The following is a 24964-nucleotide window of genomic DNA, read 5'->3' as shown; positions in this document are numbered from 1 at the left end:
GTCAGTATGATCATTATGGAAGAGAATTTAGATAGCAGTATATTGACCAACCAGGGGAAAGTAGCCAATTGCACTTAATGAAACATCAGATCATTTCCATTTGAAATGGCTCGGCGTGAGTAAACATTCGGGGTTTACCCTCAAATGTCCATCTTGGATTTGGGAATTTGGCTTGCCCCCCTGAAGTTTGAGAAGATGAAGAGCCTAAATTCTGGGCTCCATAACTTTTCATCTGACAGCTGGCGGTGCCAAACCCCATCCCCAATTACCTAGGTCATCTTTAAGGTCAATGTCAGCATTGGTAGGATTGATTATGGCCTCCACCTCAAAGCCGGCTAAATTACTGATTTCACTGTGAATAAGGTTCAGCTGAAAAGAAAAGCATGAGGTGGGAAATAACAGGACAGCCGGGAAGTCACAGAGAAGTGAGCCTTGGGATACAGATGGAGGGCAGGGGACACTCCAGCTGCCTTGGGTGCAGAGGGGAATGAGGAGTCACTGGCTAAAACGAATCCGTTTCAGACAAGACTCGAGTGCTGCTCAGGATGCTGGAAGGAAGCAAGCTAGGCTGAGGGTCCAGGACCTGCTGGGTGAGACTTGGGGCAAAAGGGAGGCATAAGCCATGTGGACTGGTAGATCCACTTCCCCCTGAAGAAACAAAGTAACAGCAGCTATCAGGACCCAGAATCAGAGTGTTCACTGCCGGGGGCAGGAGAGTGGTATATGTGACCACCTCTTTGAGTCCCGGGATGTTACACAAGTCCTAGCTGGTTTGGGAAAGCCCTAGGAGCTCTGCCATTCTCCTCCAAGTGGTCACAGGTCTTTCAGGGTGTCCCCCTCACCCTGCCTCCTGGCCGGCTGGCTCCCCTGCCCTGCTCAGAAGTGGCCAAGAGCAAGATGGTCTATGGCTTAGTAACATCTAAGTTTACGTGCCTATTAGTCACGTAATACCAAAGTTGTGGTAAAGGACAGGACGAGAAAGAGCTGCTCTCCAGCGAGATGGTGGCCCTTCAAGAGTTGCACTTTGCTGAGTCCCTCTGGGTCAAGGATTTCCTCTAGTTTCATGAGCACAAAACCAACTGGCTTTTTTTTGAAGAGCCACTGAATGGGTTCCCTCCTCACAGATACCCCATTGCTATGGGAACCCTCTGGCTCAAGAGAAGCCCTGAATTCTAGATTTAGCTGTCAGAAGCGGAAGAGGACTTAGCTGGCCCAGGACTACTGTCCAGGGTCCTACTCTCTCCCTTCCTATTCTTATATACCAGTGCCTGAAGCAAAGTGCACTCGCTCGCTTGCTCTCTCTCTCTAACGATGCTTATCCTTCAGTGACATGAATTCCCCTCAGCCACAGCAAAGAGCGATGCCTAAGCAGCCCCCAGAGGAGCCGGCGCCTGGGATCAACTGTGCCCGGGGCTGGACGAGCAGCCTGCAGCTGCAGGGGCCAGCAGGGCTGGAGCTGAGGTGCACACTCGGACGAGAGGGCCATATGCAGACGCTTGGCAGGGAGGCTCCTGGCAACTTGGCTTCAAGACACTGAACTGCTGGGGCCAAATTTTTTGTTGAAAACAAAACCAAACAGAAAACCTGACACTCTCTAAGCACCAGAAATATAAACCCACATTTCTCATTCCCAGAAGCACTCAGTAGATTCTCAAAAAATAAAATAAAATAAAATGGACCCACTTAAGCCAAAACTCATCCTCTGTGAGGAAGCACTTGGGGAAATAACTCTGGTCCTATGCTGGGCTGGGGAAAGACTCAGCCAGGCCCTGCCACAGGGCAGTTGGCTCCCTTTCTAGTTAGGCCTAGAAGGTGGAAGAGGAACAGGTTTTCTCCACAGGGACTTCCTGGGGTCTGGGGGTTTTAGGGGACTGCCAACATCCCCAAAGCTGGAGGAAGCCCACTGGTGGGGGGGGGGGGATCTCACAGAGCACAGCTGTCTGCACTACAGGCTCTGGGGCTGGGACAGACAGAGGCAGAGAAGAGACCAGCATCAGGGTGAGGGGGCTAAGTGCTGCGTTCAGGAAGAAGGGGTGTGGGTGGGCACAGACAGAAGGGGGAGCAGGCTCCAGGGAGGCAAGTGAATGGTCAGGATTCAGGATAAGATAGAGGGTTTGATCATGATATCATGTAAGTATTGCATCTTTGCATCTAACTTTAAGCAAACGCTGTTTACAAAAACTCAAGCTAATATTCCTTGCCTCCCACCCAAAAAAACCTGCCCCCAAATCCTACACTATGAAGTAGCAGGAGGTTGTTGAGGATGAAGGGAAAGGAGAGGAAAAGGGAAAGCAACACTTGACTTGGTGTGGTATGGAGGAGTATACCTGAAAAGGATCTATGAGTTTGCTTTCCTGTTTGTGTAAAATATGTATGTTCAAATCCCTAAAATTCACACTATTTTTTCCCAATGGTAGAGATGCTTCTGAACTTAATTTGTAAGTGCCTCATTGGAAAACCAGCTATTTCCATGGGCTCTGATTCAGCTAGCAGAGAAGACCCCAGAAGACTATCTATGACTCTGCCTGGGGACTGGGATCTCTGGAGAAACTTGGGGGTGGGGGGAGAAGGGTGGCAGGGAGCTTCCAAACAAATTCCTTGGAGAATTCCCAGTTCCCTCTGGACTCCTCACCTTCCTGGCAAGAGGGGCCCCACTCTTGGAAGTCCAGACCACTGCACCGCAGGGAGCCACTACCACCAGCCAGGAGAATTCGCAGCTAACAGAGTACTGTCTCACTCTCCCCTATGCCTGACTCTTGCTTTTCTGCCTACGCTGGGCACCAGGCTCAGCACTAGTCCAGGCTGAGGGTCTGAGCCGCAGAACAGTTTTGTTGTGGTTAAATATATTGAAGTATTCTTTAAAAACCACCTCTGGACTATAAAGCATGTGTTTGGGGTGGGGGGATTACTCTGTGTGTATGTCTGCGAGAGGAAGGAGTGGGGAGGGGAAAGGACAAGCCGGGCAGGCACTCTGGAAAGACAAATGGGTAACCAGCTTGGCTTGGGCAGACAGGCCCATGGACAGAAGCCAACAGTGAAATGGTCAAGAACAAAGGCCACAGCTCCATGGACAGGAGAAGAAACCCTGTGAGCATGACATACAAATAGGCCATGCGTGCAGCAGTCTGACAAGGATCCTGTAGTCTGGTGGCTATGCACAAATGGGCTTGGTAGGACCAGGAAAGATGTCCTGTCCTAGGAAGTCCCATCCCCTCTTCCCCTAGGGACAAGATCTCTGCACAACTGTGCATATTCTCATATTAAGTCTGATTCTCTGAGAGGTGGGGCGTGGGGAGGAGTGTCACTGATGACTTTAGAATTTGAATAAGGTCACTACTCCTCTGTCTCATCACTGGAAATTATGGAAAAATAAGTTTTAATCCACAGTATGGGGAATTTAAAATATCCGAAGATTATTGGCCGCTGTTGAGAGTGACCAAGGGGGACTTCCAGTTACAGAGCAGGAGAGGGTCCTACGTGACTGTGGGGCTGGAAGAAGGGGACTTAGCCCGTGTCCTACAAGACCCTTCCACTTCTGGGCCCTGATTACTCTCCACTGGCTCTACTATAGCCAGTGTCCCCCTCTATTATGCCCACATCTTCCCTCTACTGCTTATGTCCATGTCAGTCCTTGTTCTCTACTCATGACTGAACTCATTACTAGAAGCTCCTAGAAGGCGGAGTAAGGCTGACTCTTAGCCCCAAGTGCCACACAATGCCTGAGATGGTGCTCAGGTTGCTATAGGGACAGAGAGTTGGGCTAGAATGTCAAGCCTCCCAACAACTTTGAGGTGAAATGGCCACCTCCCTTCTCTTAAAGTAGGGCTAACAGAAATGCCAGAGCTCAGGACCTGGGCCCTTGGCCTGGCATGGACCTGAGGTGGCTCAGGGCCAACCTGGCCTTCTAGAAGGGAAGGCTGGTCCTCCCCCCAATCACGGCAGGTCAGAAGGTGGCCTACCGGTGATAGGGAAGGAGCCATGGCTTGGAACTACTAGACAGACATGTGGGCTATGCCTTGACATGACCTACTTGGCTACAGGAACCCTATTTTTTTTAAAATATATATTGTTAAAAGCTCAATTTTGAAATGAAGGTATTTGATAAACAGTATCTGAGTGACACCTTGGATCTAGCCTATAATTTTCAATTTTGGTGTCTCTCATGGCCTCATGATGGGCAAGGAAGGGAGAAGACTGACCAGCTGTATGTATTTCCTTGTGCTAACCTACAAAATGTCACTCTCGTCCTGTCCCCAAAGTCCATTTCAACCAAGGTATATGGAAAGGGTGAGGTGTTCCACAAAACTGTTTGTAGCCCCTGATGGAGAACCACGTTTTCTCTGTGGCCCACATCTGCCCTGCCTCTGGGATGAAGGGGCTTCTTTATCCGTGCTCTGCTGCCTACCCTGCACACATCCCCAGCTTCGGGTCTCCCAAAGGCCTCAGGTCTGGAGGTGGCATCTGGTGCATCTCTGGCTAGAACCTGTCACACAAAGACAAGGACATAGGCAGGCCCTGCTGGAGGCCCAGGAGCTGAGCCAGCACTGTTCAGCCATAGGGTAGAAAGAGAGCGTCGACCCCTCCCTCCTCACTGCTGCTTTCATCGCTCCCTCTCTCCTGACACTGTTCTAGCCCCTGCGAGTCAGGTGTATGTGTCTGGGAGGGAGAACACCCATGGTACCCTGCCCCCTGCCTTCAGTGGCCTACGGGGCTGTGGCTCAGATCCTAACGGTCTAGGGGGCCTGGAGACTCACTCGTAGCCTCCTCATGCTGCCTTCGCTACTCCTTCAAATAATAATGACCCTTCCAAGAAAGCCTCACATCATTTACTGCCACTGACCCAGATTTCTAGAAGTACACCCTGGAAGAATTTTTTTTGGCAATAAAACCGTCAAGTTTTTAAATCTCTGAAAGGAAGCTGTGAATCTCTGTTGAACCACAAAGCAAAAACATTTGGTGGATTCAGATTCACAGAACCGTCTCCTTTTTAAAAACAACTCAGCAACAATGTGTGTGAACACTGGGTAAAAGCAGAGTCATGAGGACGATTACTCCTGAGACTTGATCATCAACAATCACAAGATGCCAGCCTCCTCAACCCTGGGCTGACTTCTCCTGCCAGTAGCTTAGCAACCGGGCCTGGCAGGGCCATGCAAGGCACCCGATCACCCTTCTCCACTGTCGCTTGCTTGCAAGAGTCAAGCCTCGGTTTCACTGTCAGAGATGGGAAAACAAGATTCAAAGAATACCGGGCACTCTATGGTCTTTGTTCTGGGGTACCTTCTTAGGACATTTCCAAAAGTCTAAGTCAAAACTGTAGTCTGTAAGAATGACGTTTTAAAATGTGCTTCGTGGGAAAAGTCACGTCAGTTTTAGGACTCTTGTTCCTTTTGCGTTATATGCCATGACTTTCACCCCTGGTAACAGCCAATCAAGGGCCAGAAAGTACTGCTTGCAAATAACTCTCCCGGCGACCAACACTAGCTGCACGTCACCCCTCAGGGGCCCGGGATTCCAGGAAGGGCCACCGACACACTGCTGACGCTGAGGCCCAGGCTGACCTGAAGTGCCACCTTATTCTGCAATGCCACATTTGGGGAGAAGGGCATGTGTGGTCCTGGATTTGGGGGTGCCCTGTCCTGGATGTGTGGATCTCAGGTCATTAATCTGGAAGCACACTAACGCGGAGTGCAGCCTTGTGGGAGCTTGGTGCCCGTTTTCCCTGCTGACCTCTGACTGTGGCACGTGGGAAAGCTGATGGGTGGTCTTTCTAGGTCTGCACTCCTCTCCCTCTCTGACAGCGGGCCATTCTACCCTGGGTTCAGCTCAACCCATCCTCTCAGATCTCCCTTCCAAAGCCAGGACATCAGTAATGGGCACAGGAGTTTCTCAGTCAAGTCTCCTCTTCCATTTCCTGTTCTTAAAGAACACTAAAGGACCCCCATCCCCATAAGTTATCAGAGAGTATCAGTACTTCTCTAGAGCTGTCTGGTCCCCCCGCCCCAGAATGGAGTACCGTCAGTATTCGTGGACACTGGCGTGGCTGAGTGTGGCTATTCTGGAAATACCTGACTTCATCCAGTCAGGGGGTGTGAGGAGGTCTGAGAGGAGGCTGGCTTCGGAGTGGCTGGCAGGAGGCAGCAAGAACCACAGAGGGAAAGTAGAGGCCAGGGTCAGGGCACCCAAAGGTGGGGTGGACGAAAGGGTGAGGGATGGTGGGGACGGCGGGAGGGACTGAATGGCTCTACTGGCACGGCAGGCTTGCCAGCCCAGCAGACAGTCTACACTGGGGATCTAAAGCACGCCGGAGTGCCTCCTGAGCAGCACCAAACCCCAGCAAATGGGACAACGGTTCACGTTAGCGTCCAATATATGACCCAAAGGACACATTAAAGGGTGTGAAAGCAGACCCAGGTGGTTGCCTTCACTGCTGAGTTGAAATTTTCAAAATAAATAAAAAATATCTTAAACGAAAACTTGCAAAGCCCCAGACCTTAAGATGATAAGCGCTGCTGCTTTTTTTTTTTCCTTTGAAAAATGCATACAAAATACAGATAATGGTTATAAAATGTCAGCGGCGATGGTTATTTGCTGGAACACAGGGTCCACCACCGGAAATGCATCATGAGAGCCTGAGTGCAATCAGGACAGGAAGGAGGGGGAAGGGAGGAGGAGCACTTGCAAGGCAGGAGCAGGAGGGCTGTGTCACTTGAGATGCGAAAGAAAATTGACAGTGAGGTTGTAAAAATGATGCAGCTTCAGAACCAAACTGTTAGCCACAAAGCAATTTACACGGAAGGTCAAATTCATGCCTTTCATTTTCTTTCATGAAGGATTTAAAAAATTAAGAGAAGTGGAATTCCCTCTCTCTCCACCCCCCCCCTTTTTGGGTGTTAATAGAGAAATATTAATTAACTCTTACTCTCAGGTCTTAAAAGCCTTTGCATCATTTTTATTTTCAACAAAAGTGAATCATCTTTTACAAAACCATGGCGTCCTGGCAAAGCTGCATCACTGGGATGGCTGAAAATACAGTGCCCACGGTTAAAACAAACAAAAGATTGGCTTGAGGAAAGTCGAGAGGTGGCTCAGTGTCCCGTTACCTAAGGACATCTAGAAACAATCCCGCCCCTATCAGAGGCTCTGCCTGCGGGCCCTCCACAGCAACGGAGGGAGCCAGCGGGCTGCCTGCTAGACCTTTCCTTTTCCAAGACCCAGCTTTGACTTCAGGCTGTTTTTCTGGCCGGAGCTACATGACTCATTTATCCCACGTTAGCAGCTCCTTCCACAGACTAACCCCAGGCTGTCACTGACCCCCCACACTCCCACCACAGGAGTGGCCTTCCCTCTTTTTAGCCCTATCTCCTCTTCCCACCCTGGAGACAGTCTCCCCCAGCGCTCCTGCCGAGCCCTCCCTGAGACCATCCTGCAAGTCCCCGCCGCCCGCCCTTCCACCCACACCCACCAGGCCAGAAGTGGCCTCCGGGAATCCCTGGGCCTTCCTGCAGCAGAGGTGGCCTCCACCTGACTGTCCCAGGGCCGCGAGCCCACTGAGGCCGCACGTCTGCCTACCTTCTGTCCAAGGAAGAGGCTCTTCGTGGAGAGGACCGTGAAGCCGTCGGCCGGCGTACCCTCGGTGGTGCTATCAGCACTGGCGGCCTTGCTGACTTCCCCCTGCTTCTTCTTGCACAAATACAAGAGTCACTGTGAGGCCCCACAGGCAGATACTCAAGGAATCTGGGCTTCTCTAACAGGGAGGTGGCTCCTGGGCCCTGCCCATCATCCTGCAGAAAACAGGCAACTACAGCACCACCAGTTTCTGGCCTTTCTCAAAGTAGGAGCCACAGGCTCTGTGAAGTCCAGGAGTTCTACCAAGAGCAGTTTCATCACTTTGTAATCTCAAAATACTGCTACTTAAAGGCACAACTGTATTGCAAAGTGATAATCTACAACAATTATTTTCATTACCTTAGACCAATTAAAAGTCTCTTAAGTAAGGGTCTCCGCTTTCTAGATGTGTACACACTGTGCAAGTCTGAGGGGGGAAAGCGAACTGTTTCTGACCATGAGTTCTCAAAGAGCCAAATGTCAGACCGAGGACCAATACTCTCTACCCTTCCTCAGCCCAGGAGGTAAGACACTCCCTGACTGTCCTTTGAGAAACCAGCTGTGGAGAAGGATCCCTGAGGTGGGTGTTGGTGAGCCCTGCTGTCCCCAAGGACTCCCTGCCCTCCTGGTGGGCACAGCTATCAACACGCTCATGGGCCCTTTCCCTATCCCAACTACACTCAAGTATGTATACCCTGGGGTTCCCAAGAGCCCTGCAAGCTACATTGTCCCCAGAGGTTTAATTTCAAGACCCTCAACTTTCTAATGGACTTTTCCTGAAACTCATAGGCCCTGAGTGAGACGCATTTGTGACAGAAGTCTCACGCCCCATCTCCTTGTACCACCACCCTGGTCCTACTTCCCATTGCTGGCCTGGCAACCCCCCACCCCCAGGAGTAGGGATACAGGGCTTTACAGAATCTTTCATGCATTTCTGTTAAGTAGGAGGACAGTATTAGAAATGGGCATTTTGTCTCACTGGGGGATGTCCGCCTTCAGATATATCATAGACTGAGGATGGTGGGAACCATAGTAGTTTGTGTTTAGACACTCCACCTTTTCCCTTCCCCCCAGTTACTATCAAAAAGTACATCACTCGGGGCACCTAGGTGGCTCAGTGGTTTAAAGCCTCTGCTTCCAGCTCAGGTCATGATCCCAGGATCCTGGGATCGAGCCCCACATCGGGCTCTCTGCTCAGCGGGGAGCCTGCTTTCCCCCCTCTCTCTCTACCTGCCTTTCTGCCTACTTGTGATCTCTCTGTGTCAAATAAATAAATTAAATCTTAAAAAAAAAAAAGTACATCACTCTTGAGGGGATGCTCCCATGTGAGCAAACCAAGAAGGCAGAGACTAAGAGGTATTCCAGATGGCCTTCCTAAAGGAAGGCTCTGGACCTGCAAACTCAGGGCAAAGTCTGTGCCTATTTAGGGATTCACATTCATTCACATATTAACATTTTTGCTTACACTGAAAAAAATAGTCTAGTTTTATGGTCTGCTTTAACAAGAAGGGCTGCTTTAACATTTAAGGTCTACAGCCAAGCTGGAACGTGTTCTGTGAATTCAGTGAGCTAAATCTAAAGCTCCAAGGTTTGGATATAAATGCTGAGACAAAAGGCATTTTATCAAGAAACAGGGCATTAACAAAGCTATGTTAAAATGATCAGCATTCTGATTGTCCTAATTCTTTCAGCATACCAGATCTGGCCAGTGAAAGGGAACCCAAGAGTGCAAGGTATAAGCTACAGGGAAGTTGTAAGTCTTAGTAAGACTTTGTTGATACACTTTCCAGGAAACAAGAAAGGGAAAGGCTGGAAGACAAATGCTTTCACTACTCAGATGTTTCTAATTCTGTGCTTTCACCAAAATGGGAGAAATACCAAACTGACTGAACAGCTGAGAGACCATTAAAGAAAGGGCCAATGGACCTCACAGTAATGGATCACGGCCAGTTTCTTAGTTGTGACCAGTGTACCAGGGCAATGGAATATGTTACGACGGGGAACGTGATAAGGGGTATTGAGGAACTCTCTGTACTGTCTCTGTAACTTTTCTGTGAATCTAAAACAACTGTAAGATAAAACATGCATTAAAAAGAATTGATGACAGATTACTAGGCGACTGTTGGCACTTAAGAGCTCAGAGGACTGAGTGATGTTGCTTTAACAGAATCCTTTCCATTTCCACTTACTTTTGGTGAACAAGACGTTCCCAGTACTTGTGTCTATAAATTTACAAATATGGGATGCTGAACACTGCCTCGTTTTAACAGTAAGTCATTATCTTATGAACTTGAGTTAATTATAAAAATGCTATCTCCATCTCCATCTATCCCATAGATGGGATACAGTTCCCAAGATACAGTATCCATAGATACAGTTCCAAGAATATTTTCTCCTTAATAGTTATTAAATTTGTAAAACATTTATTGGTTTGATCAACTGTACATTAATAAGTGTGATAACTGTCCAATCCTGTAAAATCTTTAACATTTAGTCCCTTTATGATCACAAGAAATTTTTTCCAAAAACATTTAAATTTATATACATAATTTTTTTAAAATATTTTATTCATTTATTTGACAGGCAGAGATCACAAGGAGCCAGAGAGGCAGGCAGAGAGAGAGGAGGGGAAGCAGGCTCCCTGCTGAGCAGAGAACCCGATGCGGGGCTCGATCCCAGGACCCTGAGATCATGACCTGAGCCAAAGGCAGAGGCTTTAACCCACTAAGCCACCCAGGTGCCCCATATACATTATTTTTGTTGGGAAGATCAATACAATATCACCACTAGCATTAAATGTGTGGCATTAGGATAAAATTTTGTGGGACAAGTGAAAGGGTCATACAGGTTCAGGGAGAAAAGTGATATAAATTTTCTACTTGTTAAAAAGGAGCCTGCTCTACATATTTTTTAAAATGATGGCGGTATTCCAAATCAATGCTGCATTTCGATTTCTTTGGATACATTTAAATGAGGGATGAAATAATTTTTATACAAATTCTAAATGTGTGAGATACAAAGATTTTCAAAATTCTTATAAGAGGTAGGCAAGCAAAAAAGTTTGAGAATCACTGCTCTACCCAGTGAATACCATGCATACAGGTGGTCCTCAATAAATGCTTGGGAATGAGAAGCAGTTTTTAAGTAGATAAGGATTTAGTGCTTATGCCCCAAAACACTTCGACTTTTTTTTAAAGGTAGAATAGCCTTAACTAACAGAATTTCAAGCATTCAACAAATGGAGCTGGTTGTACTGGGAGGAGGGGGCTGCGACAGCTTTCCTGTGCCCCTGGTACAAGTCACCAGCTGCCTATGAAGCCAAGCTATAAGGCTGAGCCTGTGTTGTTTAATGCTAGAGATTTTTAACAATGGCTCATTTGCTCATGGCCTCCTCCATTAAAGCTGATGCCCACACTGTAAACTGGTATGACCACTATGAAAAACATTATGAAGCTTCCTCAAACATTTAAAAAAGTATTTGAATCCAAATGATCCAGCAGTTCCACTTCTAGGAATATAACCAAAGGAAACAAAAAACACTATGTCAAAGAGGTAACTGCACCTCATGATCCCAGCATACTTATTTATGACAGCCAACACAAAGAAACAATCTATGCGTCCACAGACAGATGAATGGATAAAGAACTGTGGAAACATTCAGCCATAAAAAATCAGTAAATCCTGACAGGAAACCCACAGAGATCCAAAAAAGATGAACCTAAAGAGAGCCACAGCAAGACACATTATAATTAAAATATCAAAAACTAAAGAAAATGAAAGAATCTTAAAAGTGGCAAGAGAAAAACAACTTAAGTACAAGGGAACTCCCATTAGACTATCAGCAGATTTTTCAGCAGAAATTTGCAGGCCACAAGAGAGTGGCACAATATATTCGAAGTACTGAAAGTAAAAAAACTTCCAACCAAGAATATTCTACCTGGCAAAAGTGTTCTTTGAAATTGAGAGAGAAACGTTTTTCCAGACACACAAAAAGCCAAAGGCTTCTAGAAATGTTAAAGGGACTTGTTTACACTAAAAAGAAAGAGTGCTATTTAGTAATAGGAAAACATATGAAAGTGTAACTCTCATTTATAAAGGTAAGTGTATACTAAAGGTAGTGACTTAATCCCTTATAAAGCTAGTATGAAGGTTAAAAGACAAAAGTGGAATAAAAATTAGTACAATAATTAATTAACAGACACATGAGATTAAAAGACAAAGTATGACACCAATAACATGAGGGAAGGGTAAAAATGCAGAGTTTTAGAATGTGTTCAAACTTGCACTATCAACTTGAAACAGACTGTGAATAGGTTGTTATAAATCAGCCTCACAAACTGAATTCAACAACACATTAAAAGGATCATATACCATTATCAGGTGGGATTTATTCTGGGGATTAAGGGTAGTTTAATAACCATCAGAGTGATACACTATATTAACAGATGAAGGATAAAAAGCATATGATCACTCCAACAAATGCAGAAAAATCATATGACAAAATTCAACATCCATTTACGATAAAAAGCTCTCAAAAACTGGGTATAGAAGGAACATAACTAAACATAATAAAGGCCATAAATGTCAACCCAAAAGCTAACATCATACTCATTAGTAAAAAGTTCAAAGTGTTTCCTCTAAGTTCATGAACAATACAATACCCATTCTTTCCACTTTTATTCAATATAGTATTAGAAGTCCTAGCCAGAGCAATTAGGCAAGAAAAAGAAATAAAAGGCATCAAAATCAGAAGGGAAGTAAAGCTGTCACTATTTGCAAACAGCATGATATTATATATACAAAACCCTAAAGACTCCTCCAAAAACCTGTTAGAATAAATGAATTCAATAAAATTGCTGGATACCAGATTAATATATAGAAATCTGTTGCATTTGTATATGCTAAAAACAAGTTGTAAGAGAGAAATTAAGAAAACAATGGCACCAAAGAAATGAAATGCTTAGGAATTTAACCAAAAAGGCAAAAAACTACACATTGAAAACTATATATTATACACTGAAAACTACAACGCATTAATAAAAGAAACTAAAGAAGACACAAATAAATGGAGAGAACTCCTTTGCTCATGGATTGGAAAGATTAAAATTGTAAAAATGTCCGGACCAACCAAAGCAATCTGAAGATTCAATATAATCTCTATCAAATTTCCATTGACATTTCTCAAGGAAACAGAACACTCCTAAGATTTATATGACATCACAAGAGACTCTGAAACCAAAGCAACCCTGGCAAAAAACGAAGAAGAAAGCATCATGCTCCCTGATTTCAAATTATATTACAAAGATATAATAATCCAAACAGTATGGTATCAACATGAAAACAGACACATAGACCAATGGAATAGAACGGAGAGCCCAGAAATGAACCCACATATATATTACCAATTCCTGACAAAAGAGCTAAGAATATACAATGGGGAAAGAACAGTCTCTTCAATTAAATGGTGTTGGGAAAATGGGACAGCCATATGCAAATGAATAAAGCTTAGCAACATTTTACATCTTATACAAAAATTAACTTAAAATGAATTACACATATGAAGGTAAGTCCTGAACCCAGAAACTCCTAGGAAACAGATGGACCTTGTTATTGGTCTTGGTAATGATTTTTTGGATATGGTATCACAAAAAGGCAACAAAAGCAAAATAAACAGTGGGACTACACCAAACTGAAAAAATTTTGCAGAGCAAAGGAACCATCAACAAAATGAAAAGTCAACCTTTAGAGAAACTTGCAAATCATATACAGACAGTCCCTGGCATCCAATGATTTGACTTTGAATTTTTCAGCTTTCCAATGGCGCAAAAGCTACACACACGTCACCAGAAATCATACTTTGAGTTTAAATTTTGATTTTTTTTTCCCTGGGATAGCAAAGTATCGTACTATACTCTCTAGTAATGCTAGGCAGCAAGAGCTAGTCACAGTGACCAGTCAGCCACACAACCATGAGGATGAATGATTAATATACTTATAAAACAATTCTGAATCCACAGAATCATTCTGTTTTTCACTTTCAGTACAGTATTCAATAAATTACTTGGAATATTCCACACTTTCTTATGAAATAGGTGAAATGGCTTTGTGTGAGATGATTTTGCCCAACAGTAAGCAAATTAATGTTCTCAGCACATTCACCATAGGCTAGGTTCAGCTATGATGTTTGGTAGGTTAGGTGTATTAAATGTTGTTTTCACCTTAACAATATTTTCAGCTTACAGTGTGTTTACCGGCACACAACCTAATCATAAGGCAAAGATGATCTATATCTGATAAGCGGTTAATATCTAAAATATATAAATAACTCATACAACTCAATAGCAAAAGGAAAAATTTCTTGATTAAAAAGTGGTCAGGGGGCGCCTGGGTGGCTCAGTGGTTTAAGCCGCTGCCTTCGGCTCAGGTCATGATCTCAGGGTCCTGGGATCGAGTCCCACATCGGGCTCTCTGCTCGGCAGGGAGCCTGCTTCCCTCTCACTCTCTCTGCCTGCCTCTCTGCCTACTTATGATCTCTCTCTGTCAAATAAATAAAATCTTAAAAAAAAAAAAAAAAAAAAAAAAAAAAAAAAAGTGGTCAGAAGAGAGAAGGGCAGAAGGGTATATTGGAGCAAATTATTATAGAGAATTTCCCTAATATGGCAAAGGGAACAAGCATCAAAATCCAGGAGGCAGAGAGAACTCCCCCTCAAAATCAATAAAAATAGGTCCACACTTCGTCATCTAATAATAACACTTATAATCTTAGGGAAAAAGAGAAATACAATGGCACTAAATTCATACCTTTCAATAGTTACCCTGAATGTAAGTGGGCTAAATGCCCCAATCAAAAGACACAGGTTATCAGAATGGATTAAAAACACAAGACCCACCAATATGCTGTCTACAAGAAATTCATTTTAGACCCAAAGACACCTCCAGATTTAAAGTGAGGGGCTGGAAAACAATTTACCATGCTAATGGACATCAAAAGAAAGCTGGGGTGGCAATCCTTATATCACATACATTAGATTTTAAGCTAAAGACTATAATAAAAGATGAGGAAGGATACTATATCCTACTTAAAGGATCTGTCCAACAAGAAGATCTAACAATTACAAATATCTATGCCCCTAGAATGGGAGCAGTCAATTATATAAATCAATTAATAACAAAATCAAAGAAACACATCGACAATAATACAATTATAGTAGGGAACCTTAACACACCCTCACTGAAATGGACAGATCATCTAAGCAAAAGATCAACAAGGAAATAAAGGCTTTAAATGACACACTGGAAAAGAAGGACATCACAGATATATTCAGAACATTCCATCCCAAAGCAACAGAATACACATTCTTCTCAAGTGCACATGGAACATTCTCCAGAAGAGATCACATCCTGGGTCACAAATCATGTCTCAACCAGTACCAAAATATTCCCTGCATATTTTCAGATTACAATGCTTTGAAACTAGAACTCAACCACAAGAGGAAAAATGGAAAGAAAAATACATGGAGGCTAAAGAGCATCCTACTCAAGAATAATGGGTCTACCAGGAAATTAAAGAAGAATTGAAAAAAATTCATAGAAAAAAGGAAAATGAAAACACAACTGTTCAAATCTTTAGGACACAGCAAAGGCGGCCCTGAAAGAAAAGTATATAGCTACAAAAAAAAAAAGTATATAGCTACACAAGCCTTTCTCAAGAAACATGAATGGTCTCAAGTATACAACCTAACCCTACACCTAAAGGAGTTAGAGGAAGAACAGCAAACAAAGCCTAAACCCAGCAGGAGAAGAGAAATCATAAAGATCAGAGCAGAAATCAATGAAATAGAAACCTTTCAAAAGAACAGTAGAACAGATCAATGAAACTACAAGCTGGTTCTTGGAAAGAATTAATAAGCTGGATAAACCCCTGGCCAGACTTACCAAAAAGAAAAGAGAAAGGACCCAAATTATAAAATCATGAATGAAAGAGGAGAGATCACAACCAACACCAAAGAAATACAATTATTAGAACATATTATGAGCAACTATACACCAGCAAATTTGACAAGCTGGAAGAAATGGATGCATTCCTAGAGACATAAAAACTACCAAAACTGAACCAGGAAGAAACAGAAAACCTGAACAGACCCATAACCAGTAAGGAGATTGAAGCAGTCATCAGAAATCTCCCAACAAACAAGAGCCCAGGGCCAGACGGCTTCCCAGGGAAATTCTACCAAACATTTAAAGAAGAATTAATACCTATTTTCCTGAAACTGTTCCAAAAAATAGAAATGGAAGGAAAACTTCCAAACTCATTTTAGGAGGCCAGCCAGCATTACCTTGATCCCCAAACCAAAGACCCCATCAAAAAGGAGAAGTACAGACCAATATCCTTAATGAACACTGATGCAAGGATTCTCACCAAAATACTAGCCAATAGGATCCAACAGTACATTAAAAGGATTATTCACCATGATCAAGTGGGATTTATTCCTGGGCTACAAGGATGTTTCAACATCCACAAATCAATCAATGTGTACAATACATCAATAAAAGAAAGAACAAGAACCATATGATACTCTCAATCAGTGATGAAAAAGCATTTGACAAAGTACAGCATCCTTTCTTGATCAAAACTCTTCAAAGTGCAGGGGTAGAGGGTACAAACCTCAATACCATCAAAGCCATCTATGAAAAACCCACAGTGAAGATCATTCTCAATGGGGAAAAACTGAGAGCTTTTCCCCTAAGGTCAGGAACACGGTAGGGCTATCCACTAACACCACTGCTATTCAACATAGTATTAGAAGTCCTGGCCTCAGCAATCAGACAACAAAAAGAAATAAAAGGCACCTGAATAGGCAAAGAAGAAGTTAAACCCTCACTCTTTGCAGAGGATATAATAGTTTATGTGGAAAACCCAAAAGACTCCACTCCAGCACTGCTAGAACTCACACAGGAATTCAGTTAAGTGTCAGGATATAAAATCAATGCTCAGAAATCAGTTGCATTTCTACACAACAACAGGAAGACAGAAGAAAGAAAAATTAAGGAGTTGATCCCATTTACAATTGCACCCAAAACCATAAGATACCTAGAAAAAAACCTAACCTATGAGGCAAAGAATCTGTACTCAGAAAGTATAAAATACTCACAAAAGAAATTGAGGAAGACACAAAGAAATGTAAAAACATTCCATGCTCAAGGATTGGAAGAACAAATATTGTGAAAATGTCTATGCTACCTAAAGCAATCTACACATTTAACGCAATCCCTATCAAAATCCCATCCATTTTTTTTCAGAGCAATGTAACAAATAATCCTAAAGTTTATATGGAACCAGAAAAGAACCCGAATAGCCAGAGGAATGTTGAAAAAGAAAGCTAAAGTTGGTGGCATCACAATTCCAGACTTCAACCTCTATTGCAAAGCTGTAATCAAAAACAGACACACAGATCAATGGAACAGAATAGAGAGCCCAGAAATAGACTCTCAACTCTATGGTCAACCAATCTTTGACAAAGCAGGAAAGAATGTTCAATGGAAAAAAGACAGTCTCTTCAACAACTGACATTGGGAAAGTTGGACAGCCACATGCAGAAGAATGAAACTGGACCATTTCCTTACATCACACACAAAAATAGACTCAAAATGGATGAAAGACCTCAATGTGAGACAGGAATCCATCAAAATCCCTGAGGCGAACAGAGGCAGCAACCTCTTCGACCTCAGCCACAGCAACTTCTTCCTAGAAACATCACCAAAGGCAAGGGACACAAGGGCAAAAATGAACTACTGGGACTTCATCAAGATCAAAAGCTTTTGCACAACAAAGGAAACAGTCAACAAAACCAAAAGACAACTGACAGAATGGGTGAAGATATTCACAAACGACATATCAGATAAAGGGCTAGTATCCAAAATCTATTAAGAATTTATCAAACTCAACACCCAAAGAATAATCCAATCGAGAAATGGACAGAAGACATGAACAGACATTTCTGCAAAGACATGGCAAACAGACACATGAAAAAGTGCTCAACATCACTCGGCATCATGGAAATACAAATCAAAACCACAGTGAGATACCACCTCACACCAGTCAGAATGGTTAAAATAAGTCAGGAAATGACAGATGTTGGCAAGGATGCGGAGAAAGGGGAACCCTCCTGCACTGTTGGTGGGAATGCAGGCTGATGCAGACACTCTGGAAAACAGTATAGAGGTTCCTCAAAAAGTTGAAAACAGAGCTATCCTACAACCCAGCAATTGCATTACTGGGTATTTACCCTAAAGATACAAATGTAGTGGGACACCTGGGTGGCTCAGTCAGTAAAGTCCCTGCCTTCAGCTCGGGTCATGATCCCAGGATCCTGGGATCAAGTCCTGCATCAGGCTCCTTGCTCCATGGGGAGCCTGCTTCTCTCTCCGCCTCTGCCTGCCACGTTGTCAGCTTGTGCGCTCTTTCTCTGACAAATGAATAAATAAAATCTTTAAAAAAAAAAAAAAGATACAAATATAGTGATCCAAAGGGGCACATGCCCCCAAATACTTATAACAGCAATGTCCACAATAGCCAAACTATGGAAAGAATCTCCATGTCCATCAACAGATGAATGGATAAAGAAGATGCGACACACACACACACACACACACACACACACACACACACACACACACACACCATGGAATACTATGCAGCTATCAAAAAAGAAAGTTTGCCATTTGCAATGACATGGATGGAACTAGAGGGTATGCTAAGTGAAATAAGTCAATCAAAGAAGGCCAATTATCATATGATCTCTCTGATATGAGGAATTTGAGAGGGAGGGCAGGGGGTTATGGGGGGTAGGGAGGGAAAAAAATTAAACAAGATGGGACGGGGGAGGGAGACAAATCATAAGAGATTCTTCATCTCAGGAAACAAACAGAGTTGCTGGAAGGCAGGGTGGGTGGGAGGGAGGGATAGGGTGGTTGGGTGATGGGACACTGGGGAGGGTATGTGCTTGGTGAGTACTGGGAATTGTGTAAGACTGATGATTCAGAGACCTGTGCCCCTGAAGCAAATACTACATTATATGCTAATAAAAAATACAGTTACCATATGATCCAGTAATTCCACCACTCGTTATATACCCAAAGAAAAGGAAAACGCTAATTTGGAAAGATGTATGCACCCCTATGTTTATTGCAGTATTATTTACAATACCCAAGACAGAGAAGCAACCCAAATGTCCATCAAGAGATGAACACATACAGAAGTGGCATATGCATATATTATACACATGCACACACGATGGAATATTACTCAGTCATATAAAAGGATGAGATCTTACCATATGCAACATGGATGGACCTAGAGGATATTACGCTAAGTGTATTAAGTCAGAGAAGATAAATACCATATGATTTTACTTACATGTGCGATCTAAAACTCAGAAGATATGAAGAAAACAAAAAGCAGAAACCAAATCATAAATACAGAGAACATCAGGCTGCCAGAGGAGAGTTGGGTGGCATGGTGGGCAAAATGGGTGAAGGGGCGTAGGACATTTAGGCTTCTAGTTATAGAGTGAGGCACAAGGAAAAAGGTCCAGCACAGAGAATAAAATCCATGGTATTATAGTAAGGTTGCAGGGTGGCAGATGGTAGCTACACTGGCACTGAGTGCCATGAAATATACAGAGAAATCAAACTGCTATGTTGTATGCCCTGAAGCTAACATTGTAGGTCAACTATACTTTCAAAAAATACTACAAAAAAAGATATAAGCTTCCAGTTATGAAATAAGGAAGTAGAGGGGATGTAATTAACAGCTCCCAGCTACAGTTAACAATGCTGCATGGTATATTTCAAAGTTATTAAGAGCAAATCCTAAGAGTTCACATCATGAAGAGAAATGAACGTTTTTTTTTTTTTCCTAGTCACATGAGACAATGAATGATCTGAATTTACTGTGGTAAGCACTTCACAACTGATGTAAGTCCTTGTGACGTACACCTTAAATATATGTAGTGCTGTATGTCAAACATATCTGGATAAAACTGGAAAACAGTGCTAGAGAGGAGAGGAGGTGGAAATTCTAAGCAGAGTATGTATCAGGAATGCACAAATATATTCAATGAGAGTCCAGGATGTGTTATTTAAAACAAAAATGTTTGTAAGCTGTTGGCCCCACTTGCCTCCAGCAGAGAGCCGTCAGCCCTCCACCTACAGAACAGGGGGGCTCTGCCAAGGCAAGTAAAGGGTCCGCGGTCACAGGACACATGAGGGGCCTGAAGTCTGGGCTCTGAAATTCTGCATGCGATTTCTGGTTCTACTACTGACTTGACTACTAGAGCATGCTGCTTAACTTCCCTCTCCCTTCGATTCCTTGTGGGAAAACGGAGTCTAAGCTGGGAGATCTGATAAACCAGTGGCCTCGAGAGAAAGCTGCCAAAACCTGTCTGTATAAGACAAGCCATTCCTTCCCAGTTCTCTCCAGTCTGGCTACTTGGCACACAAGTTGAGTCTCTTGCGTGCGAGGATCCCAGCCCATGACAGGGTAGCTGAGGTGTACTCAGATGCCTCCTGAGAAGTCACTACATTCAAATCACAGTAACTGTTCCCCTAAGCTTTACATAAAGCCTATAGTCAGGGATTACTTCCCTGCCCAGCCTTTTGGATTCAAATACCATTTTATGAAATGGTGACGCAGGTGGTAGATTTTTTTTTTCAGATCCTGGCAGGAGGGGGAAAAGCTAACAAGCAATATTCTTTGTCAATCTCCAAAAGGACTGACTTTGGGGAATTTCATACTGTTGTACAAATCCACAAGCTCCCATATATCATACCTGCACCCAGCTTCATTCTGAACAGCACACACCTATTCAATCAGAGTCAGGGGGAGACCTATTTAAGAACACGCAGGGCTGAGTGTGCAAAGAGCCTTATGTGAAATCATCAACCTGAGATGACCTCTGCCCGAGCTCTAGTACCCGGATGTCTGACCTGCTAGGAATCTCATTAAAAAGCCAGTAAGATTTTGCAAGGACGGCAGCTTCTCACAAGAACCAATGTCTTTCTTTGGCATCCCTTTCCCAAACACTCATCATTCAATTTTCAGTTTAAATATTTATTTCTCAAAAAAGAAACAGGCATCCTACTAAACTCATCATGGGCTCCTTGCCAGGCAGTGAGGAGCAAGCCTATCTTCACGATTCAGGGGGTGATTTCCACATGGGGGTGGAGCTCAGTTGGGGGATTTTGCGAGTTTGTCTGAAAAGTCCTAGGTGAGACTGAAGCACTACATTGTACACCTGAGACTGTGACAATGCCATATGTTAACCAACTGGGATTAAAATTAAAAACTTTAAAATAAAAGGAAACAAAGAAATCAGGTGAGAGAATTTTTTAATCCAGATTTTTGGCAAAAACGATCTTCTTGGAGATTATCCTATGGCTCTCAGTGATCTTTCTGACACGGGGTCTTAACTTGGAAGACTGAAGCCTAAATGGCTTCCTTCAAATCTTCAGGATTTTATGCATTGGAAAACCTAATCTTAAGAAGGGTTCCTAGACCCTCCAGCTGCCAGAGGTGTGCGTGTTATAGAAATGTCAGGAACCTCACATCCAAATCCTGTTGGATGCTCTCTGGGAGGAGGCAGGCAGGCTGGCTGGTCCTCTGCCACAAGTGCTCTCCTGTCAGTCACTTGAACCCCCGATACCCTCCTCTCACAGGACTCTCTTCCAGTGCCACCTCACCAGAGAAGCCTCACCTGACGGCCTCTGAGGGTAACGCCACCTCTGACGTCCCTGCGGTGTTTCTGTCACGGCACCCTCTTCCCCACACCCCTGTAAGGACTCTGACCCCCTCACTAGACCAAAGCTCAGCAAGGGCCTGCGTTCACTGCCGTACCCTCAGGAGCAAGAGGAACGAGGAGCATGTGCAGGGACAATGACTGTCGATTGAACGGAGGCATCTTCTTTCAACAACTTTGGTGTTTGCTATTAAGAGGAGGAGGCAGGGGGCACCTGGGTGGCTCAGTGGGTTAGGCCTCTGCCTTCGGCTCAGGTCATGATCTCAGGGTCCTGGGATCGAGCCCCACATCAGGCTCTCTGCTCAGCAGGAAGCCTGCTTCTCCCTTTCTCTCTCTGCCTGCCTCTCTGCCTAATTGTGATCTCTCTCTCTGTCAAATAAATAAATAAAATCTTAAAAAAAAAAAAAAAAAGAGGAGGAGGCAGAGTCTGGAATTTCTGAATGGGCTCAGACGCTCTCTAGGTGAGAAAGAGTCACCAGAAATCTGTCTGCCTCAGCACGTTCCCATTGGGGACTTTGTCCTGCAGACCCGTGAGCACAGACACCTACACACGATACGGTCAGAATGCTCAGAACAACGGCAAGTCCATTCACAGAGACCTGGTGAGGACGGTGGTGCTTTCTGTCTAGGGCACTAGAACCACACCATGGAATATTCCAGAGCCAGCTCTCTACTGAGCGCTGTGGAAGAGCAAGGGAGTAAGAGCAGCGGCAAAGCTGTGCACCAGGCACCACAGTAAGGACGCCTCGGCGTTCTCTCCTCAGGTTCCCAAGCCCCAGGTTCGAGCTCCATTCCACTGATGAGGAGATCGTGACACCAGAGAAACTCAGTCACTTCCTAAGGTCACGCGGCCAGAAAATGGCCGGATTAGAACACAAAGCCCAGCAAGCCAGCACCCCTCACCACTGTGCCACCCTGCCGAAATGGGGGGTAACATCTTTTATGTGTATTTATATTTAAAGGCAGGGACAATGAGGAGTGCTTTACAGATCTCTATGCTTTTCCATGCATAGACTATCTGAAAGGTACACCAACATTATGGAGACTGCTCTGGGGAGGTGAAGTGGCGGGGGCTTATGGTGAGAGCTCTTACAGCATCCTCCTTTGAACCATCCCCACCCTTACACGTGCTACCTAGTCAGAAACACAGTGCACATATTCAGGCACTGAAATGTGAGGTTGGAATGGATGCCATCATTTTATGGGAGGGGGTAAACGGAGGCACAGACTTGCCTGAGGCCACCCAGGGAGGCAGGAAGAGCCCCATGGCACCATCAGGACCCCGGACTCCCAGTCCCAGTGGGTTTTGTGGCCTCCTCTCACTGGATCCATGATAGCTGACTCAGCTGTCACAACTGGAGACTTTCAAAACCTCCCAATTACATCGAATTGGGGGGAAAATTATGATTTGGAATTCAAGTGTTGACACTTGAAAAATACCAACTCCCTTTTCCTCCAAGTGCTTTAGCATGTTACTAACGCTTTCTCTGCATGTCTCTGGAAAGGTTATTTTCAGAACATTCCACTTAAACCTAGAGATGCAGGTTTTCTGCTGTTTCTGGGAGCTGACACCACAATTTACATTAAACAAATGTTTTGAAAATTAGCTGTTCACGGTTCCAATTTCAGCTTCCCCCAGGGTTTAATGTTAGCCAAATACTGGTACAGTAAGCAGACAATGTGTTTTATTGTGTGGAAGAAAAACAGACCACCATAACAGACTTCCTGCTTTTGTAATCAAGGGGAAAGCTGAGTGTTTGCGTGATTATTGGCATATGGTTATTAGAAACAGTAAGTTCCAAATATAGCTACTAGAGCTAAAGACACACACACACACACACACACACACACACACACACACACACACCCTTCATTTCCAGTCCAAAAAGAAAGAAACAGCATTCCTAGTGTTTGGTAAAGTGGGAAGGCCAGAAAGCCGTCGGGCAGTAACTACTAGGGGAAGACTGGGGTGACGGGAGCAGGATTCAGCCCAGGGTTGTGCAGGGCACACAGTTAGAGGGGCTGCTCTGAAGTCAACGAGCAGTGGGTCCGCATGAACAAGAGCCACGCTCGGGCCACAGCTGGAAGAACACTAAACCAAGCACCAAGGGCCCTGCTCTGTGGGCGGCCAGCTCCCCGGGGCCCGTGATCCAGAGATGATGGTCTTGGCATCTTCATCGTCTCTTTGAACGTTTAGAAAGGCATGAACGGGCGCTTTGCCCCTGCCTTCCCTGTCATCCTGCTCCTCCCCGCAAATGTGAATGTTGAAAGGGGAGACAGAAACAGTTCAAACTGCTAATTTTATACTCGGCAGGAACGAGTAATGGAGCGTTCTGCGATATCCCCGCCTGGCCATGAGCCTCCCCTAGGACTTGGTAGCTGAGTGGAGCGTCAATGCCTGGAAAGAGCTTCCAGGATGCTCTTCAGTAACGGGTTTCCCTTTCAGAGAGCTGGGCCTGATTCTCAGCTAGGCGGGCTGGGTCAGGGCAGTGGCCTGCAGACAAGACGAATTCAGATTTCTGTGTTTTCAGGGAAGCATTTGTTCATACCCAGCAACACGGACAAAAAGTACAGCTGCGTCCACCTCAACTACCAAAGGATGGGCAACAGTGTAGAAGGAAGTGTGGACCCACTCAGAGCAGGGTACATGCTGGGAGGGTGGACAGGAGTGGGGCAAAGGGGCAGTGCTCCTGCAGCCTGGCCTGGTGGGTAGTCCTCCCCATCTCATCAGGCCAAAGGCTTTGGGTTCTGGTGGGAAGAACATGCCGACATGGCATCTGACCCACAAAGCTTCTCCAAGGAACCACTACTGACGGTTTCACAAAACAGGCAGGTGACTGCCCGGTCACTAGCTGGTTGGCCCCGAAAGCTGTGACAAGAAGCCCAGAGGCTAGGTCCAGGGAGGAAGGAACACGGAACATGTGTTTCAGGTGCTTTGGGACCTCCTGCCGATGCTGAGATAAGGGGGGTGCAAACTCCCACATGCCCAGATCCCGAGGGTGGGCTGTGGCTCCTCCACTGTGAGGATCGGGGCTGGGGATTAGCTGGTCTGTCCCCCCTACCCCCATGAAGAAGTTGGGTCCCACCCTGAGAATGCTTCACTTGCCACAAAAACATCAGCACCTGGGACCTCATCTCCAGCCAAGCTGGGTCTGGCAGAAGCGTCGGAATAACGCATCTGTTTTCTTCCTTAACAAGGCAACTGTTCTGAAGAGCGAACTGTCTGAACCATCCTCCCTCAAGGATGCTCAGAGGAGGACGCGCGGGCATGGCAACACAGTGAGAGTTCTGAGAGCATCGGGGGCAAGGAGGCAGCCAGTGCCTTTAGGTAGGACTCGATGGCAGCTGCCCCAGCACAGGAAAGCTCCGGCATACCCAGGTCCCTCCGCAGAGGTGTGAGCCTCTCCCTCGAGGGCCAGGAATGGGGTTCTTGCAGCCTGGGGCTATCTGCCTCCTCCCCACAACCTCCTTGCCTGCAGGAATGGGGGGTTTTGCTCAGATTCTGGCCGCTGGAGTTGGGCTAGCCTCTCTGTGAGAGCTCCCATGCAGGTTCCTCCTTC

General features: G+C 44.9%; 1 protein-coding gene across 4 annotated transcripts in view; it reads right to left on the bottom strand.

Annotated features, from left to right (window-relative positions):
* The window catches only part of LOC123937932 (core histone macro-H2A.1), a 68278-nt gene that overhangs the window by 16266 nt on the left and 27048 nt on the right, over window positions 1-24964 (bottom strand). The window contains exons 5-6 of one of the 4 annotated variants that reach the window (XM_045998782.1): window positions 7573-7683; window positions 270-369 (exon numbers count right to left, since the gene is read on the bottom strand). In XM_045998782.1, coding sequence (XP_045854738.1) covers window positions 270-369; window positions 7573-7683 — 211 coding nt within the window. The remainder of the gene's footprint in view (window positions 1-269; window positions 370-7572; window positions 7684-24964) is intronic. The other 3 variants (XM_045998783.1, XM_045998784.1, XM_045998785.1) reach the window with 3 other exon arrangements.

Source organism: Meles meles, chromosome 3 (genome assembly GCF_922984935.1).
Source record: "Meles meles chromosome 3, mMelMel3.1 paternal haplotype, whole genome shotgun sequence".
NCBI lineage: Eukaryota > Metazoa > Chordata > Mammalia > Carnivora > Mustelidae > Meles > Meles meles.
This window is presented reverse-complemented; position numbering and strand designations above follow the sequence as displayed.